Source organism: Epinephelus lanceolatus, chromosome 20 (genome assembly GCF_041903045.1).
Source record: "Epinephelus lanceolatus isolate andai-2023 chromosome 20, ASM4190304v1, whole genome shotgun sequence".
Taxonomy (NCBI): Eukaryota; Metazoa; Chordata; class Actinopteri; order Perciformes; family Serranidae; genus Epinephelus; species Epinephelus lanceolatus.
The window spans coordinates 21,329,967-21,350,676 of NC_135753.1; the positions used below are offsets into that span (position 1 = coordinate 21,329,967).

Consider the following 20,710-nt stretch of genomic DNA (forward strand, 5'->3'; position numbering starts at 1 on the left):
TGTGGCGTCCTCCCTTCTCCAACCCCCGCCCCTAAAACACACACGCACACACATTCACAGGCCCTTGAGTGTTTTGATATTTAGCTCTAGATTAGTAACCATCAGAAAGACACCTCCACCCACCCACCGTTGGCTACACGTTTCCCCAAGTTGCTTTGTACACAGCTTTGTGTACTAGTACACTGCGAACCATAAATAGATAAACAGGTGTGTGTATACAGAGAAGTATTACATCCAACATCACAGTCTTTTGCTATTCTTGGATACAAAGCCCTTGTTCACACCTGCGTGGTCATGAGAATCTCAACAATACTATCGGCTGCACGAGAGAAAGACATTCACCAATCAGAGAAAGTCTAAAGTACCAAATATTTTCACAACCCACGTGTAGCCAATCAGCCATCCTTTAAGGTGTCAGTGTGTAGAATTCAGGGGGATATATTGGTAGAACTGGAATATGAAATAACAAGTGTGTTTTCTTTAGTGTGTAATCACCTGAAAAATAAGAATCACTGTGTTTTCGTTACCTTAGAATGAGCCGTTTATATCTACATAAGGAGCAGGTCCTCGTCTATGGATATTGCCATATTGGACCGTGATGTTTCTACAGTAGCCCAGGACTGACAAACCAAACACTGACTCTACATAAGGCCATTCATGTTCTCTTGTTTTTGTGTTGGCCACTGTAGTTAGCAGCATGGGAAAAACACTGATTTTTTTTTACGTGGAACTGCTTTTTTCAGTGTTTTTATGGTTTAAATCAACTGGTCCATTTGTTTTGGAGAGGAAGAAACTTCCGCGGATAATTCGGCTCATGGTAAAAACCTCCTGAACATCTGGATCTTAAGTCATCAGAGAGAAAAAGTGAGCACACATTAGCATGTGCTGGGCTAGCGGCCTGTCTCCAACATGCCACACAGCATAAGAGAAACACTGATTTATAACATGAAACCGTTTTATTCAATGTTTTTACCGGTTTAAATCACCTGGTCTGTTTATTTTGGAGAGGGGGAGATCTCTACGGATAATCTGGCTCATGGTAAAAACCTCCTGAACGTCTGGATTTTGAGTTATCAGAGAAAATAGGTGAGCACACATTAGCAGATGCTGGACTAGCAGCTAGTCTCCAACATGCCACACAGCATAGGAGAAACACCAGTTTGTAACGTGAAGCTGCTTTATTCAATGGTTTTACCAGTTTAAATCACCTGGTCAGTTTGTGTTTGAGAGGAAGAGACCTCTACAGATAATTCGGCTCCTAGTTCAAACCTCCTGAACGCTGGAAACAGAAGGTAATCTAACAGGGAGAAGTTTAAAGTGGTTGCAATCAGTAGTCCTCACAACTACATGCCACTAAATCCCCCTAAATCTTACACACTGTTCCTTTACCCAACCATTACAAACTGGTGCATATTGAAGCGAGGAAACTGAAACCTAACAGAAGACCACACTAACAGCCAAGGTGGAGAAATGTCATTCGTGAAAAATGGTGCAACCCAATTCATCCCACATGGTTTGACTGGCTTTGGTAGCACCATGCACGGTGGTATAAAGTCCCTCCTCTTCAGCATGCTGTATTTACAGAAACAAATGAGTCGAGAGGAGGTGATATCAGTGAAACAAGTTGATTATTACTACATTCAGAAAAAGGCTTTACATACAACGTCATACCGTACAACATCAGAAAGAATTCAGGCCAGACTAAAGTGGAAAAAAATAGAACTTTTGAATGAATATAACAAAATAGACTTTTCTCCAAAGGTAAAGGAATAAGAGTTTGTGATGGTTTGTGATGTGCCAGCCTGACCTGTTGGTGCTCATCGAATAATGACAGGATTCAGTCTGACACTGTGCACAAGTTCACATTCCAATGCACAGAAATGCTACTCCTCTGCTTTCCTTACTCACTCCCCTGTTTATTTTAATCGCTTAATCTGAGGCCGGAAAGATGAACATCCTCAAAGGCCTCTATCAGGTTCGAGGGGAGGTGGCAAGGAAGGAAAGAGGAAGCATTATCTTTGTATTTGGAAGTGACCATTTTTAGCTCATAGAATCATTCAGAGGTCACTTAACGGACGCCTGCCTCGACCAGACTAGATTGATTTAAAGTAGAATATTAGTGATATAGAGGAGACGGAGAACACAGCAGGACTAGGATCCCAGTTCATTCAGAGTCCCTTTCACTTTGGCTTGAAGTACTGGAGCTTCCACGTCCTAGTCCCATCTCTCTTCGACAAAGCTCTACACACACGTAACGAGGCCACTTCTCTCAGAATTGACAGGAAGACTGGCAGCATTATCCTCAAAGGTCAGGGGGGTCAACAGGAAGTTATATTCCTCAGCCCTGTTTTCACCCCCCCACCTCAACAAGGAGACAGATTATGGTCTACTGAGCTGCTGGATCACAGACACCCACACACACGCACAAGGACACACACATGCACACACCCAGAGGCCATGCAACTCATACGGTATGCACGAAAAACACAGTCTCAGATCACACACGGATACTTGAGGTTACAACACTCAGGACAGTTCATATGCTCACAAAAGGCAGAGGCAACAACGACAGAAGTTTCATCCTTGTGTGACGAATGATTCGATTTTAGGTCGGAAGGAAAAAAACATTGCGGAGGAATGAGGCAGTGGTGTCACCGTGACGAATGAGTCGTTTGATCTCGTCCACTTTGTCCAGCCCAGGAGTGATTATCCTATCACCTGTTAGAAGATGTATCACCAAAGCATCACTGAGCCCATTCACTACAACACATCCCCACCTGAGCAGCCATTACGGTACCCCACTCTGCAGGAAGAAGTCATGGCGGGACGTGGATGTTATTGCTGTCTGAGTATTGCTTCACATCTAAAAAATAAAATAACTACCATTCGTAGGCTAGTTATTGCTGACAAGATATGAAGGGACGAAGAATTAGCGTGCATGCTTGTCGGGATTTGCAAACTAATCTTGGGACCAAAACATAATGGACGACTAACTCAGAGCAGCTGGTAGGTATTGTGATGTGGGCTTCCATTGCACTTAGCTGAACTCAAATCACGATCAAAGCTTCTGAACGTCAAACGTATCCGCACTATACTGCAAAAATATTTTTAAAAACTCCACATTTCTCATAAAAGGGTGCAACTCTTGTGACCATCAAGTGATGATTGTAGCTCATTCAATGATACATGTGAGGTACACTGTGTACATAAACAGAATTATTAGGGTCATGATGACATCAGGGTACCATGACACATGGCCTGCAGTGGCCAGTGTGACCTACCACACTGAACTCAGGAGGAAAAGAGGGCATCTGTGCTTGCTGCATGCAAATTACACCCGAGTCCAGCATGCAGATCAGATATCATGTGGTTGGTGTGAGGCTCTGTAGAAGCCAGGAGGGTCAAATAAATGGAAATACATTCAGATTTTTGCAGATTTCCACATAAAAATCATATAATTTTGCTATTTCGTTGACAGGTTTGTGGTGATCTGATAAGCATGTTGATTTAAAATCCTTTAAGGTGAATGTATTAAATATCTGTGTTATCCTTTTAAAATTACCTTATAAATCAAGGTGTTGTTCAAATTTGTGGGGTTTCTCAATTAAGTTATTATTAAAAATTACGTAACAATCTCCAGACATTCAAAAAGTCATGAGCAATCTCCATTCAAAAGGTGAGACAGGAGGGATATAAGGTGGTTACATAATCCGATAGGTTTATATTGGGTTTGGTGCCTCCGTTAATAATAAAAAATGGAGGAGGGGTTAATGGTGGGTTCTCCTGGGGCTTTGTCTTAAGCCTCCCAGACACGAGATGAACTAAAACACACTCCCGCACAATCAACAGAGAAAAGAGGACAGATAAAAAAAAAGAGAGGCGAGGGGAGAAAAAGAAACGACTTGATTTCTTTCTCCGCGTCTGTGCAGGACGCAGGGCGCGGATCAGAGAGGTCTATTTTTAGCTCTCCGAGGCTGTTTAGCTTTCGACGCACGTTCAGAGTGCAGCAGCAGAGCGCCGGGATGCTGCTCCAGACGGGCTTTATGTGGAAATGCCTGCGTATTGAGCTGCAGCCGCTCTCTTCTCCTCACTGCACACACTGCTTAGTTAATCTGCCGTGCGCTTTTACGCACGCGCGCACAGCGGCGCAAACTAATAATCCCTCCCTGTTTGAAGAAAAAAACAAGCACGTGTCAACCAAAGCTCCCGTGCTGTTAACTATATGCACATTGTATATACAGCTGCTGCCTGTAACATGTGATGCACTCAGCGCTCTCTGCAGAGCAGAGAAAGGGTGTGGCACGGGTTGAACGGGAGGGGGCGGGATGCAGTGGCCGCCTTTGCTGGGGAAGACAGTGAGACACTTTGCCCTATGGTGAGTGTAACAAAGAAAAAAACGTCATCCATCCAGGTGGGCTGTGGATAACTAAGAAAACTGCTCCTGCCACTAACAGCCAGGACTGAGGCCACAGCCCTCTGCCACTGCCCCTGACCTCCCCTGCTGCTGCTCTCTTTGACACCAGACACATCCGGTGCAGAGCAGAGCTGACTCAGGGCGCCTCTCTCTTCCCACCTGGGTCTGCTTGGTCAGACGTCACTAGGGGTCCGTGCACGCTGGGCCACGCTGGCAGGCACGCAGCCGCAGCACACCAGCCACAGCGCCTTCTGGATCTCCTGGTTCCTGAAGGCGTAAATGACCGGGTTGATGACAGAGTTGTAGGTGGCAGGCACCAACGTGGCGTAGGTGTAGAGCGGAGGGTAGGTGTAGTCAGCGATTAGGGAGTAGACAGTGAATGGCATCCAGCAGGCCGCAAAGGTACCAAGGATGATGGCCAGCGTGGACACGCCCTTCCGTGTTGTGACGTAGTGGGGTGTGGCAGCCAGGAAGTGGTGCTGGAGGGCGATTTGGTGAGCGTGGCGCATCACGATCTTGCAGATCTGAACGTAGAGTTGCAGCATGAGGCCGAAGAGCAGCAGGAAGGAGACGGACAGCACAGCAATGTTGTTCTTTGTGAGCGGCCGCACCACGCTGCATGTCGCCTCCTCCGCCAGGCAGTTGACCCCTGTGACCGGCAGCAGGCCCAGACACAGCGAGAGGCCCCACAGCAGCACGAGCATGGTGTAGGTGAAGGCCGCTGTCCGCTCTGAGTTGTAGGTCAGGGCATAGTACAGCGACAGGTAGCGGTCAATGGTGATGGCCAGCAGGCTGAAGACGGAGGCGGAGAAGGAGGCCACCACCAGACCCACGGTCAGCAACTGGGCCGAGTCAGAGTGGAGCAAGTAGGCACAGGTGAAGTGAAGCACCAGGCCCAGGCCGGCCAGGAGGTCGGCCAGCGCCAGGCTTCCAATCAACAGGAACATGGGAGCTCTGAGCGCCGGGTTCTGCCAGATCACCAGCACCACCAGGGCGTTCTCACAGGCTATCAGAGTCCCAGATGAGCACAGCACAATGTCCCAGGGGTTGACCAGTAGGGGCAGCTGGCTGGGCGGGAGAGCGTCCGGAAACGTCCCAAGGCTGGTGCTGTTGTCCATCGGTCCCCCGCCTCCGCTGGCCCATGCTGTGGGGTCAGGGGTCAACCAACTGGGGGTGACTGGAGGCTCTTCACTCATTGTGGCCCCCGTCTGGAATTGACAAACACACTGATATCAGAACAGAGACAAGTAGGTTCATAGATAACGTGAATCTGTGTAAAGTCTGTTTTGGTTCATCTTTTTAAGACAAATACAGTGGGGGCTGTTTCCCTCCTGCCCCCACTTCACCTCTGTGCACGCATCTTGATTTCTAAATAGCTTAATAAAACACCACAGCAACAAACACATTTCTAGCCGGTCCAGACAGTAAACAGGTAATGTATTTCCCCTGGGGATTACAGTGTTTAGGCTGTTATAACAGAGGCCTGCAGGGCACACCACAAGTGATGAGCTCTGTTTATTAATAAAATGAAAGACCACAATAGAAAACCAAAGCAGGCTTTGCAGCAAATCTCAGGCCACATTTCCAAAGAGATATCGATAACCCTCCACCGGCAATAATTCACGCCGCTGTCAGAGCCCAAGTGCCGGTTCTGCACAGCAGGAGACACCGCGCCCGTCATGGAAACACAGCCTCTAACGCCATACATGCATCTCACTGGTGGCCATATGGTGCTGCTTTACCCTCTCTGCACCTTGCATCGGCGGCTGCTCCACGTCAGCAGAAGGATGCTGGTGGGAAAAAAACAGACAGGCTGCATGTTTTTCATGCATGTCAGGGATGCTCAATAATCCCATTCCGCCGTAGCCCAGCCTACCTTGACTCTGTGAGGTGAGACTTCCCGTCTAGATGGAAGAACGACAGCCTTGTATTTCCATGGTATTGATAAGGGATGGTGCAGCGCCGGCAGACAGAGACGCAGCCCGAGGAGGAGGTGGGGGATGCTGGTCCTTCTCTGCTGTGAAAGCGGGGATGATGGAAGAAGAAGAAAAGAGCGCGGAGCGGCTCTGCCGTTAACGGCGCATCGCCGTGGACTGCGGCTGTGCAGGGAGCAGCGAGCGGAGCAGCGGCGGAAGAGAGGAAGAGGAGGAGGTGTGCGTGTGTCTGTGTGGAGAGGAGGGGAGGGGAGGGGAGGAGGGGGTCGATGATGAAGGAGGAGTCCCAAATGGGCCGGACCTACAGAGACCGGTTGAACTCCGCTAAAGAGCTAAATGTCTGTACCGTGCTGTCTCAAGGACAAAGACAGGTAGGTGTGTGTGTGTGTGTGTGTGTGTGTGTGTGTGTGTGTAGGTAGATGTATCCTCACGTGCCTGTTGTCGCTTATTGCAACAGTGAAACATGCTTTCTGTCAACAGGCGTGACTATTTCTATCCCACCCAGGAAAGCTTATGTTGTCCCACCTGCACAGACACAGAGCACTCACACTGTTGCAGTGATTCTGTGCCGCCTGACTCAAGTTTCAGATATGAAGATGCTGGATGCAGAGACTCGCTTTCCTCCTGCGACGCCCTGCTATTCTGGTCCTGTCTGTGCTATTAACAGCAACCCTGATGTGTGTCACCAACCTCCTCCCCTCCCTCCCTCTCCCTCTCCCCTGTCCTCCATCTTCTCTGCCTCATCTCTCCATCCTTGCAGCACTGCCTCAGAGAAAACCTCCTGATGAGGATCTGACGGGTGACTTGTTGATGTGTGTGTACGTGACCATAGTTAGCTGACCAGGCTTTACGTGCGTTTTCTCCACCTGCCGTTTGAGTCTGAATGGATTAAAAATAGCTCCTGTTGCAGTGGGAGAGCAGGAGTACCAGGTAGCACCGCTACGGGGCGATGCTGAGCTCCTATGAGTCATCAGTGCGCACCTGTGGGGCACAAAGAAGAGAGCACACCCTGCCTCAATCTTACTGGCTTTATTTCTTTTTCTTTAAAACAGAAAATGATCGCTTTACAACAGGCCTTTTCAAGCAAACCCTCACATTAAACTTGCCAACACCTACAAAACGGTATCAAAAGTGCACCATAGTGTTAATACATCTTCTCAAGGTCTAACAATTTCCATATTATCATCTTGTAATATTTATACAAATACCATTCTGTACACTGTAGAAATACACAGCCCAGCGTGCCCCATGAGTGGGACACTCACCCCCCCACCCATCCGCCTCTCATCCATGATCAAAAACATGATCCACTCTCAGTAAATCCCAGTGCAGAATAACAGCGTGGGGGGTGAAGACGCTGAGCCAATGTTACATCATATGAATTATTAAATACCCATTCAACCCCACACCCAAGGAAAAACCTAATACGGCACTCATACAACCAACTGATATCTGTACAACCCTCATTCAACGACTTGTTAAAAACAATCTTGACACAGTTTTCATTCATTATCGTCTCATTGTCCCGGCAGCGGCCGCAGCGTCCAGCCAGAGTGAAGAGGGCGAGGGGGGCAGGAAGGACATGGAGGCGAGGAGGGAGAGCTGGTAAGTAAGGGGGACTTCCATGGCTGAGCTGCAGCACTGAGTGCGTAAAAGCACAAGTATGAAACACAGCTGTGCGGGCAAGTAGCACACCACGCGGACTGCTGTGGTGCGTTTATGGTCCGCTGCTCCCCGTAAAGAGGGAACAGAGCATTTCTCCTGGTTTCTGTGGCGAAACGCTCGGCTCCACATTTAGTCTCTGGACTGGTAAAAGAGGATGTAGCCTGACTCAGAGTTCTTGGAGATTTCAGAAGTGAGACCGTAGAATTCCTCTATGGCCTGTGCATCAATTTTCTACAAAAACAGAACACAAAGCAGAGTTGGAAAAATAAACCTACTATGAACATCAAATCAAATATACATATACACAAATGAACTCCCTTACCTCTACAATATCATCATCAAACAGCAACCAGAAGTCATGACTTTTCACAATGGCAATGTAGTGACCCCTGTTCGGACCACTGAAAAGAAACAGAACACTGTATTAGAGCAGATGTTGCCTCTACAGTCATATTACACTGACTTTAAAGGCCCTGCAGACTCATGGCCCACCCACACAGGTGTTTCCACTCATGTTCCCTGATTAGACTCCTCCGCAGGACGGTGTAAATGTGTAAACACTTCGTTTTATTGACATCTCTCTGACCTTTCTATGAGGTGGAAACACTTGTGTGGGTGTACAGGGCATTAAATCAAACACAAATCTGTGTAGCTGTGAGCAAAAACATGTTACATGTTGAACACGGCATGACTAATGAAATCTGAGGCTGGTTTAGTCGTGGACTTGTTGAATCTGACAGTTACCACTGGAGCTGGGCAATGCTGACAAAAATCTGACCAGTCCAGTTTAGTTTAAGTAATCTTGAAATTTTCCATCTGTTGCGTCACTATCTATCGCTGAATGAGGTAACACAATGATGACTGAGCCTATGGCCCACTGGTGACAGCCCTGGCATTTGCAGTATTACAAAACTGGTGTCAAGGGCGACATTGCTGGATAAATTACAAGTGTTGCACAGTAGTTAATAGTCCGCTCACACACACACAACAAAGGTTACATACATGCACACATATATTCACCATCTACGCTGCAGTAACCCTTTCATCTCGACATACATTCACCAGCCTGGTTTCAAGCCTGAAGGCCTTTACACACTGGGGGGCGTTTTTTGTACAATTAATTTGCACCTCAAGGTCAACTTTTCTGAGCTTTAACACCGTGAATAAAGCCATCAACCGATCATGCTGAGAGGATTATAAAACATCAACATCTAGGCTCCATAGTCTAAACCAAGGCGGCGCAAACTTTAGTGTGCCAAACACACTGCAACACCACTTATCACCATAGGTGCCGCCAAAGAGAGAGGATTTTTGCTGGTCCAACATGAAGGCGTTAACTTATCTTCACTATACTGTTCTCCCGCACTTCGCTGTGCATCTGCATTTCTTTCTCTAACGCATGTAAAACGGATTCACATACACAAAAGTGGTTAAAAATGTTGAATTACTGTTTAAAACCTGAGCTTCACCACCATTACTGTAACTGTAACCTTTTTTAAAATCATACTGTACAGGTAGAGAAAATAAAGACAGGTGGCTTTCGTGATACTGTCTACTGACAGTTTCTTTTTCTCTTCTCTCTTGGTGGTAGGTCATCTGGTGTTGTGTTGTGATGTGCGTCATACAATAAAGCGATCCATTGTCCCACTCACAGCTTTCTCCTTTTAAATGTTATGATCCATCACACTGGCTGCCAATCAGGGCTTTTGATGTGTCACACACTTCTAATTCCCATGTGCTAACAGTGACAAATAGATCCCCCTTGAATTTTTTTTTTAAAATTAAATCTAATTAAATTAAATGTTTTAGCTAGAGTTTGTGTCTTTATTAGGAGATGGGCGTTCCACCTCTCAACACAGTTTGTTTATCTGCAGCTCAAACATGACTGGTCAGTACTATTTGGACTAAAAACAGGAACTAGAACGCCTCTGATACCAAAATCTTGTATCGTTGCCACATATTCTGCACACACATGAAGGTATCTGTTTGTAGAGATTAATATTACACTGTCTCGTGCCCTGATACACTGATATGTTGGCCAATAAAAGGAATTGTTTGTTAATTTCACTCAGTTTAAGCAGTATTCATTATACTGTATATTTCAGGCACTATATCATGACATTATGATGATGAAATCCCAGATGATGTATGGCCTAAAACCATGACATCAATTTCATCATACGTCTCCCCGCTCTTAAAATAAGTCGGCAAAAGGGAGCTGAAATGGGAGTAAAGCTCAAAGGGAGAAGCTCCCGACAGATAACTTACATCTTTCCCAACTCCGTATAAGTTTGCTTTCTTAAATAAATGTATGTCTATTCATAGTCACGAAGCGCTGGAGTCTGTTTCATCATGCACTGTGTGAAAAGCAGGGAAACACCTTGTATAAATGCAGACAGACAAACTCCCACTCACACTGGGTCAAAACTGGTGCTGAGAAACAGTACAGCACAGCTGAACAATGATGGATGAGGGTCTGTGTTTCCTCCTGCTAGATGTGATTTAGATCTAATGTACATTTATTCTGGTGCCAAAGGGCTCAAGTGCATTTTATTATTAGAACAATGATTTGTCTGCCTGTCTCTGGTTGCTGTGGAGACGGCTATAAGGTGTTGTATTCTGGCTGTGTGATCACCTACACACCTCCCACAATGCACCACCACGGCGACTAGGTCGTACAGCCTCTCAGGATTGGTGGCGTCCCCAGAGGTGTTGAAGAGGCGGAGCTCCAGGGGGAAGACGACACGATAGGACAGCTTTGTGTAGCGCTGCAGCTGCTCCATGTACTTAAAGCGCTTCAGGTGCAACGCCAGGATCATTGGCAGCTTCTTAACACGCATCCTGTGACACAAACATTACAGTCAGACACTGAAATGCATCAACACACATCTTAAATAACACACATTAAGAATCAACCTGTATACTGACCTCTTGTGTGCCTCCTGCTTGCTTCTACATTCTTCACAGTAGTATTTGTACTCACTGCACAGTGTCTCTGTGTTACTGAAACCTCTGAAAGGAGCCACAAAGACAGAATTAGCCAATGAATTCCACATCTACAAATAAATAATTTAAAGGGACAGTCCACCACTGATCAAAAATACATATTTTTCCTCTTACCTGTAGTGCTATTTATCAATCTAGATTGTTTTGCTGTGGGTGGAGATACCAGCCAGAGATGTCTGCCTTCTCTCCAATATAATGGAACTAGATCACACTCAGCTTGCGGTACTAAAAGCGTCACAAACCTGCCAACCACATCACAACGGATAGGGAGGATGCATCCTCTTATGGACAAGAGGGTTGTGCTTGTAAAAGTGCAAGAACAATAATGGCGTCCTCCTTGGCTGAGCTGTAACATTTGCTAGCTCGGTGACTCAAAGTGAGCTAGCAATAAATACACGCTTCCTTCTGTGTGGTGATATAGTTGGCAGGTGTAGTTTGGTAGACAGAAAATAGTTCCTACATGAAACTGCTCGCAACAAGGTCTGTGGATTTACTTGAGAAACCAGGTCATGATTTCTGGAAAGAGACATTGCTGTTGAGTTTTTCAAATGTATTTTTTGTGCTATCCAGTTCCATTACATTCAAGAGAAAGCAGATATCTCTACAGCTGATATGTCCAACACTCTGCAACTCCACCTATTGAAAATAGGTGTTTGCAACATAAAATCTTAAAAAAAAAAAAAAAATAGTGAAACATCCATTACAACATTCCAGAGCCCAATGTGACATCTCGAAATTTCTCAGTTGCTTTTTTGTCTAACCGACAGTCTAAAACCCAAAGAAATTTATTGTAATGTTAGGCAGCACTTTTGAGAAACTGGAACCGATGAATGTTTTGCATTTTTCCTTGAAAACTACTTTTCATTAAATTATCATAATAATTGCCGAGTCACTAATCCTGCTTAAGCTCTGCTTCTACGTGCTGTTAGTTTACCTGAGGCAGTGTGTGATGGAGGTATTCTGTTCGACATCCACAGAAAGGTCCAGAAAGTCCTCATCTTTGCTGCTTATCTGAAGAGAAAAAAAAATGACATCAAAATAAACTCAAATACTAGACGAATGTGTAAGACAGACCACTTTGGAATATAATAATAATAATAATAATATAGGGCTGTAGCCGTACGGCAATTAAAAAATATCACTGTATGCAATTCTATTGTATTTACCTAAAACAGTGTTTCCACTCACTGACAGAAGCTAAAAGACAAATAACCTAAGCTGTTCTCTCCTCATGCCAATAAGCTTTACCTGTGTGAATTTCCTAATCCCTGAAACTGGTAGCAGGACTGTTTGACGTGAATAAAAACATGTTTTAACACGACTCTGGTGACACACGGTACAAAATGTTTGGTGTAAGCCACTTAAACTTAATCCTCATATAACAACAGCAGCAAGGCATCTTACCGTTTCACAGGTGAGGCAGCGTGTCTCATTGGTCAGAGTGCCTTGGAAGATCTCATGGACCCAGGTGGGAGCGGGTGTGGCATTGCTGTTGTTGTTCTGAGAGTCCAATGTGCCGTTGGCAAGGCGGCCATTGGTCTTGTCCTGCTTCCGCTCCTCCTGGAGCAGATCTGCGATGGTGTTGAGCAGGTAGTTCAGGAACTCGTGGGCATCCTGCTGCATGTAATTGTCAAACAGCTCTGAGGAAGAAAGTGCAGAAGATGTTAGAGGGTCTTTTGCATAAGGAATTTTTAGGTGATGATTTAAAACTCTGCTATAGATTCTTTTGAGCACATCAGTCTCCCTAAGTTTCAGTTTCCTCTCACCATTCTCTTTGCGAAGCCGTGTGATGAACTTCTTGGGTGGTATGACGCCCACTTTCCTCTTCTGGTTTGCGATACTGTGAAACAGGTCGGCCAGGCAGGTGAGCAGGTTCTCCTTCCGCCGAGGCTGACTGCGGTACGCCAATATCTTCTCCCGAAATGGTCGGCAGAAGTACAGAGCCTGCAGCACCGAGTTGCAGTAGCAGGTGTTTCCAAACTAAAATCACATATGGAATATGGTCAAATCAGTTTAAGTACCAGTCAGGTGACGATGATACAAAACACTGAATCTGCACAGTCAGAGCATCATGTACTTACATTGACCAGGCCAAAGTAGTGCTCATTGACCGGAAACTGCTCAGATCCAATCTCTTTCTCCAGAGCAGAGGCATTGGCGCCCTGTAAAAGCACAAGGCCAAAATAAAAAACATTTTAATTTTATAAACAAGACATATTTAAGTTCAGCTGTTTTTCTGAACACAATGATGACAAAAGCACACTGACGCCACAACTGAATCAGGAGGTAATTGCCAAATTAGACGGCAGCAACTTGGCATCTCCAAGGTAATTTGTTGTAGTGGTAAAACAAAACACTAATGGGTGCTTAAAAACTCCAAGACTAGGCATTTTCACCTACCACCTCCACTCTGCCCTTTAAAGCCATTAGAACTAAAAGCATGCATCATCTTTAGCTGACAGCACAGTTGGGCTGATCCTGGCCGGTGCTCCACAGCTACACTCATCCAAAAAAGATTTTAAATGTAAAACTCGACTGAGATGACAAAATCACATGTGTCCGGATAGAAAATACCCATACGCAGATGTTTTTTTTAAGTTGGTACAGCTCACCGTGGCGTTTTGGGGGAAACGCACACCCCCTGTATGATTTTGTAAGGGTTAATAGATGCAAAGAAACTAACCGCAGAGTGGACATGGATCTGGAGCGGGTCCACAACTACGCAGCTAATGTCAAACCATGTCGTCATTGCCTGCGTTAATAATGTCTTGTAGTAATAACCAACACGTCAGCTTAGCTTTCTTCCCACGGTTTCTCTCCACATACTGCAAATTAATCGTGTACCAGTCAGAGCCATCCATTACCCAGCTGTGCTCCAGTTGTTGGCAAGATGTAGCACTGCTTTAGCTTCACGGCTAATTCACGTTAGCTAGTTAGCTGTGAATCCCAGCTGCAGCAGGTGCACTGTCACTGCGATTTAAGAGGCAGTGATACATACTAACCACGCAAATAGTAAAGGTATGAGTTAAAATAGAGTCAACATTAAAGAGAGTCAATCTAATGCCGTTAGCAAAACGAGCAGACCGGAGAATGCAGTGGGTGGCTGCTTGCTTTGCTATGGTCGCAAAACTGCTTGGCTAGCACACACACCAAAATTAACTGATTTTATTTAGAAATACACGGTTAAAAGGCCGATAATAGTGCAGCCACGGTTTCCCTATCACCGTATAGCCTGACTAATGCCGGTATGAGACTGCCGTGCACTCACCATGGTACAAAAAGAGGCAAATTTGGAGACTGTCATTAGGATTTCCATTCGGCTAGCGCCATCTTCAACCACACCGCCTCGCGCTGACAAGACTGGGCTGGCTCCCCTCGTGAGGGCAGGCAAGCGATTCTGCTGAGCTCGCGACGGAAGGTCCAACAGCTCAAGAAAACGAGAGCGTTCACTGCCGGTTGTTTCCGTCTTCACTTCATCACCGTCGGTGCAGTGGATCGCTTTCTTTTGGGCTATGAGTGTCACACAGTCGGACACAACTAACCCTTAAAGAAAAGTGTGTAGAAGTCAAATTAAATCATGTCAACATCTTTGATAAAGTCACGTTACACACCGTCAAAAAATAAAGGTTAGCCTCACTGAAGTTTTGCGCATGCGTATTATCAGTAACCGTGACTTGTGTTTGCACCAGCAAAGTAGTAAACTGTCAACAGGAAAAGGGCAGTTGTTTGAGAATAGTTTTATGTTAGCAGCAGAAAAATGACCCTTTCTTAACAGACTGAGACAAACAGTTAACTCTGAAAACATTAGAGGTCACAACTGATCTAGGACCAGCTCGCTTCCGGAACAAGTGGTAATGGCTCTATATGAATGAGAATGAGCTGACTCTTTTTTCCTCTATTTTCCTCTTTAACTTCATTTATTCAGTCATCATAAAAAGCTACAAAAATGTGGATGAATACAATTAATAAAATGAACGAATTAAAATTAAAATTTAGGTTTTTAAGGCATAAATAAACATAGCCCTGGTGGCTTTCTGTTTTGTCAATCCTGTCAGTGTTGCATTTCATGCTTAAAGTGCTTTAAGTGGTGAATATTGGGTCTCCTCTCATACTATTTGCATTTTTGGATTTAAAAAAAACGACGAGAAAATACAATATAAAGTCATGACCTCTGTCCAGATCATTTCCATAATAAAAATAACATCACTTTTCTGTGTATTATTTTTAGTTTCACATAACACAACACTTGTCATTTTATTCTGTTCAGCACTTTGTCTGCCATTTTTAGTCACTTTATTCGTCTTTATGGAGCAATTTTATTTTATTTTATCTTTTTGTTTATTTATTTATTTATTTATTTCTCTTTTATCTTAATCTGTTTATCTTTTTGTTTTTGTCTTGTGCTGCTGTGACATTTGAATTTCTCCACTGGGGGATCAATAAAGTATATATTAATTTTAATAACATGTCAGAAACATGTTCAGTATCAATCCAGAAGACTGTTACATACATGCATTCATAAAATAAATGTATAATTGTTACTGTGCCAGTGTTACAGAACACACAGTATTCAGAGAGATCATTTTTACATTTTTAAAAAGTGATATTTTTTTAATCTTATTTATTTATTTGATAGCTTCAGTGTAAAATACACCGACTAACGTTACTGTTGACAAAATAATTGTTATAGTAAGTCTAAATAAATTCTAATAGGGTAGTGTATCATATGTCTCACAAATGAGTTATTACATTTGTAATCCTTTATTTAACATCTGTCCTAAACATTGACTGTTCATTAGACATATTTCTTCCCTGCAACAACCTCAAAAACACGCAGGCAGCTGACTCTGGGTCTGCTCACCACTCCTATTTACTTTGGCATTACATTAATTTAGTTCAGGCAGTATCTCGGCCAGCCTCAATTGTATTTCAGGAGCCGGAGTTTGGGGTCTTTCGATCTCTCTTTTCGCCGTACCCGCCATCTTGTAGAGACCGGGGGTAAGATTCTCTCCGTGTTAAATTACATTTTCTACTATATTATCGTATCATTCGTACACAATTACATTAATACATGTACCGCAGGGTTTCCCTTTCACCTCAGTGTGATAGTACAGCCCGAAAAATCTTTATATTTAGTGATAATTTCCGTTAAAAATGAGTAGGACCAGTAGCGTGGCTCTCCATGTGGGCCTGACAGGCTGCGGAACGTTTAGTAGAAACAGTATTTTCCTCTAACATCCTGTTGCACCCGCTGTTATACAGCTTAACATTTAATTTATCGTGGATATTAGGGTGTTTATAACGATCTGTGACATTGCAGATAAGCTGCTGTCTAACTTAACGTTACGTGTGCTTGGGATGTAATGATATTTTGTTGCTAGCCTTTATATTAGCATAGTTGTTCATACTTAGTTGGTGTAATTAGCAGCATTGTTACTTGAGGTTGAATCAAAATGATCAAATGTCGCATTCATGTGTTAGTGACAGATACATACTTGACCAGTTTTGCTGTCATTCACTTGGATGAGCTGTTTAAATACACTGAGATAAGTTTTAGCCAGTGTGGCAGCTAACTGGATCCTATATTGGCCTTTAAAAATCGTCACTAGTCATATCTAACTGGAAATATGGAAATTTTACATTTGCAAATGGTCTAAAATGATGCCACACATACAACTATTAAATAGAAATCAGACACCATATTAAAACATTGCATGGACTGACGATTAGTAAAACAATGAGAATTTATTCATCATAACTAATAAATAAATCAAACCTATGAAGGCTTTGTTTTCATGTTGAATTTTAAAATTGTGCTACAGTAATTTTATGAATAGAATGTGATACAAAAAAAAATGCTGTCATGTGATGCATAGAGATGAAAACAAAGTAAAATTAGATTTTGGGATGCATAGACTTTATTTACATGCTGTTTTCCATCCAGTCAAACAGATATAAAATATGCTTTTTGTAAGAAAGTATTCATGCTCTAACATGACTAACTGGGGTGTATTTTCTTTTTCAGTAATCAGGCATCATGACGAACACCAGAGGCAAGAGGAGGGGGACCAGGTACATGTTCAGCAGGGCATTCCGCAAGCATGGTGAGTCCAATTTTGAGGGGTAGCTTTGAGTGCACTTTCCTTTTATGAATGAAGTTTAGGAAATTTGGCTTTTATGACCACTGTCAAATCTGTGCAAAACAACATGAATTAATTTGTTGCATTTACTTCACAGGCCCAATTCCCCTGTCCACATACATGCGCATCTACAAGAAGGGAGACATCGTCGACATCAAGGTAAGACCCAGCATATGTGTTGACTCATACATCATCAGTCATCTTTCTAAATTTGTGAGAGATTGTAGTGAAATATGCTTTAAAATGTGGCATTACAATGATTTAGGCTACGTCTAGGTCAGGGGTAGGCAACACACGGCTCTTAAGCTCTTCTCCAGTGGCTCTAAGTGGCTTTGACAAAAAGGATATGGAAATGAGTGATTGTTGTAAGCCCTAAGTGATTATTACATTTTCCAGTTGTAAAAATGTGTAGCCTGTATACTCAATAAAAATGTTTAAACATTCCGTCAACTAAAATGTGCATCATATGTGCGGAGATTCGTTTGTTAATGGACAACTTTACCCAAACTGTCAGTTTAACTTTTGAAACAGTTACCGATTTGATGCTGTAGTGATTAAAGTGACTAAATTTGTTGCAGATGTCACATTGTTACATGTTATTTCTTTCCAGGGCACAGGCACCATTCAGAAGGGTATGCCTCACAAGTGCTACCATGGCAAAACAGGACGTGTCTACAACGTAACTCAACATGCTGTCGGCATTATTGTCAACAAGCAGGTCAAGTAAGTAGAAAGTAGTAAATAATTTATGACATTTAAATATGCACAGTTACGTAACTTTGAGCTAACACAAACTAAAGGTTTTTAAACTCTGTCACACTGATAATCAATTATTTAAAGACGTTCCATTCTCGTAGTCTACAGGGGATGTAGGAGGAGAACAGCTTAATTTGTGGTGGTTGTGTTGGCCATTCTGGTGTTTGCTGTTGTCTCAGGCCAGTTTTAGACAGTCCATGAGTCTTCAGCCCTTTGTGCACAGAGGTCCCACAATACCGTCACAACAAAGACCCTTCATTTTTACACAGGACGAAGTAACACCCACATGTGTATGATTTTTATATAACATACTGGCATTGCCTAAAATAGAGTTTTTTAACATTAACGATGAAATAACATTGCAACAGTAATCACTTACCTGATGTATGGCAGTTACTCTTGTCCTCTGCTTGGCTCCTGGACCTCATTGTGTCCCCACTTTGTGGACATTTTTGTTTGCTGTACTTCCTCTTGAGCATCTTGCAGGCTCACACTTTTTACACAGACATTGATTTGGCTCTGTTACACCCTCTGCTGCGGGCTTAAGTCAGGGCTACTCTGTCCTCCCATTCTGTGTTCCTTCCTTTTCATACAGAGTGGCAAGGTAGAATAACAGGGTGACATTCCTATCTTTAACAGAGTAATTGGAGCGTTTGATTGATGTCACATAAATATAAAATGTTAATGAGTGTGTTCTTCTAAAATCCTTCATATCATCATTGTTACCATGACATTTTTTCTGGAACCTGTAAATCCTGCTTCAGTCTTAGGCGTGTACTTGCTCATTCACTTGATCTAGAGGGAGGGATGTGACCCCATCTTCACTTTGCCACCAGGATTGTTCATGTCCTCAGTGGTCATTCATGTGGGGAAAAGTAAATCATCCTTACACACCCCAGTCTAACTGCTGTTTGACCTGGGGCTGTATTGAGGAGACAAGTGCAGATAGTGGAACAATATTACATTGAATTCTGAGCCAAAGCTATCAAGTTGTTTTTATTTTATGTGTTTGTTATTAACTTGCTTATGTTTTCGGCTCTCGCAGGGGCAAGATCCTGGCCAAGAGGATTAACGTGCGTATTGAGCATGTGAAGCACTCAAAGAGCAGGGACAGCTTCCTGCAGCGTGTCAAAGAGAACGAGGCCAGGAAGATGGAGGCCAAGCAGAAGGGCAGCTGGGTGGAGCTGAAACGACAGGTATGAAATGATGCATTAACTTTTATTTATTTTTCTGTTGAAATATAATGGAAAATCTACTTAATGTCATGTGGAAAACCTTTTGTGAAGAAAGTCATTCAGTTGCAGTGGTTTACTGTCACAGAAGGAAAAAAATAAGGAGAAATTAAATTAGTCCCAGTTGTATATTTAAAAGTACGTTGTGAATTAATTAATCTCAACAGTCTAGAAATGTTTTGTCAGTTTTTTGGGGGGTTTCTGTTTTTAAATATCATTTGATCATCTAAAATTTCCCTCTTTGTCTCCACAGCCCGCTCCTCCCCGTGACGCTCACTTCGTCAGCACCAAGAAAAACGAGCCACAGCTGCTGGAGCCCATCCCCTACGAGTTCATGGCATAAAGTGCTCATCACAATAAACATTTGTACACACGCTGCTTGTCATGTTGTCATCTGTTCCTACATTAGAATGATGGTCAAGTGTCATGGTGTGCTGTGTCACTCAGTGATGATCCTCCTCCTTTGATTGCTTAATGAAATCAAACGCACTCTTCATTTCACCGGCGATCTGAGAGTGACTGGCGCACATGTCACAAGCACTTCCCATCCTCACACCTAACTCACAGCTGTCTGCAAGGTTAAACTTTTATGCACTGACAATGGACCTTTTTCACAGCAGACATTTTGAGTTGTCATGGTAGGAATAGCACAGGTGAAATTTATGACATCAACAATGGCTCAGTTCCATTAAGTTTTATAGTAAGTTATTCCAGGGAGCCAGCATTGACCATACCTAGGCCTCACTGCAGCTATTACTGTTATTAAATACACCTGTGTTTTTCCTACTGTAAAATGACTGCAGTGATAATGGCTAATTGGCAAGCTGGGCCTATAAGCTCCTGACCAGCAGCAATCACAGAAGTTTTCACTGAATTTCTTTGATTTGTTCCTACTGTGTTGGCATGTATTGATGATAAATGTGGAAAACAACTTTTCTCACCTATTGACCCGTACTGTAGGTCCTTTTCATCAGACATTTTGACATGTCACATGAAAAGTGTGGTAATAAAATTACAGTGGCTGGTTTTTGGGTCCCATTATTGTGTGTGCTGGCTCACTTTCTTACTGAGACCCCTGTAGCACAAAGCCATTGTACTGTTATGAGTAACACCCATGCTTTTGTAAATATATATAATGAATCAAAGTGGGTCCTGCTGAGCCCAGCTAGGTGATGTACCCACACAGGTGTTTTCACTTAATTTAACTGAGTACTAAACCACATTGTGTGGGTGTGTCATTTCTCTCAAACTGAACTGATTTGATGAGATGACAAACTTGTGCAGGGGTTTTTAAGATACATAATTGCACCACAAAAAAAGCCTCATTTTGTTCTTGTACAAGCCATAATCTCTCCTGTTCTATCTGTTGAAGTAAAACAACTTACATCTTCATAATTAAAGATTGAATGATGCTCATTGGAAGTGTGAAACATTGACCTGAGGATTTTTGTTTCCTCTATGAGAGATTATCTCAGAATTGTGAGGAAAGTTTTCTCGGGAAGAAATTCTGACAATTGTTTTTCTAAATTATCAAGATAGACTCCTGAATGATCTTTTTTCCCC

General features: G+C 43.4%; 3 protein-coding genes and 1 non-coding gene across 5 annotated transcripts; 2 read left to right on the forward strand and 2 right to left on the reverse strand.

Moving 5' to 3' along the window:
- Positions 1-3,401: 3,401 nt before the first annotated feature.
- On the reverse strand, positions 3,402-6,599 carry gpr12 (G protein-coupled receptor 12). 2 transcript variants are annotated; one of them, XM_033638228.2, is made up of 3 exons: positions 6,291-6,599; positions 6,157-6,204; positions 3,402-5,622 (listed from the first exon to the last, which is right to left on the reverse strand). In XM_033638228.2, exons 2-3 carry the CDS (start codon positions 6,172-6,174, stop codon positions 4,588-4,590), a joined length of 1,053 nt encoding a protein of 350 aa, XP_033494119.1. In that variant the 5' UTR covers positions 6,175-6,204; positions 6,291-6,599; the 3' UTR covers positions 3,402-4,587. The 2 variants fall into 2 exon arrangements, with proteins under 2 accessions (XP_033494119.1, XP_033494120.1); XM_033638229.2 differs by lacking the exon at positions 6,157-6,204 and having other exon boundaries at positions 6,291-6,422.
- Positions 6,600-7,362: 763 nt separating this feature from the next.
- usp12a (ubiquitin specific peptidase 12a) lies at positions 7,363-14,556 on the reverse strand. The gene is made up of 9 exons (XM_033638222.2): positions 14,288-14,556; positions 13,101-13,181; positions 12,786-12,999; positions 12,424-12,659; positions 11,954-12,030; positions 10,942-11,025; positions 10,657-10,854; positions 8,336-8,414; positions 7,363-8,244 (listed from the first exon to the last, which is right to left on the reverse strand). Exons 1-9 carry the CDS (start codon positions 14,333-14,335, stop codon positions 8,143-8,145), a joined length of 1,119 nt encoding a protein of 372 aa, XP_033494113.1. The 5' UTR covers positions 14,336-14,556; the 3' UTR covers positions 7,363-8,142.
- A 1,331-nt stretch (positions 14,557-15,887) lies between these two features.
- rpl21 (ribosomal protein L21) lies at positions 15,888-19,521 on the forward strand. The gene is made up of 6 exons (XM_033639490.2): positions 15,888-16,017; positions 17,045-17,123; positions 17,257-17,318; positions 17,770-17,882; positions 18,961-19,111; positions 19,401-19,521. Exons 2-6 carry the CDS (start codon positions 17,057-17,059, stop codon positions 19,488-19,490), a joined length of 483 nt encoding a protein of 160 aa, XP_033495381.1. The 5' UTR covers positions 15,888-16,017; positions 17,045-17,056; the 3' UTR covers positions 19,491-19,521.
- Positions 18,727-18,856, forward strand: LOC117265135 (small nucleolar RNA SNORA27). The gene has a single exon (XR_004502394.1). It is a non-coding gene; the product is annotated as a small nucleolar RNA SNORA27 (small nucleolar RNA).
- Positions 19,522-20,710: the final 1,189 nt, after the last annotated feature.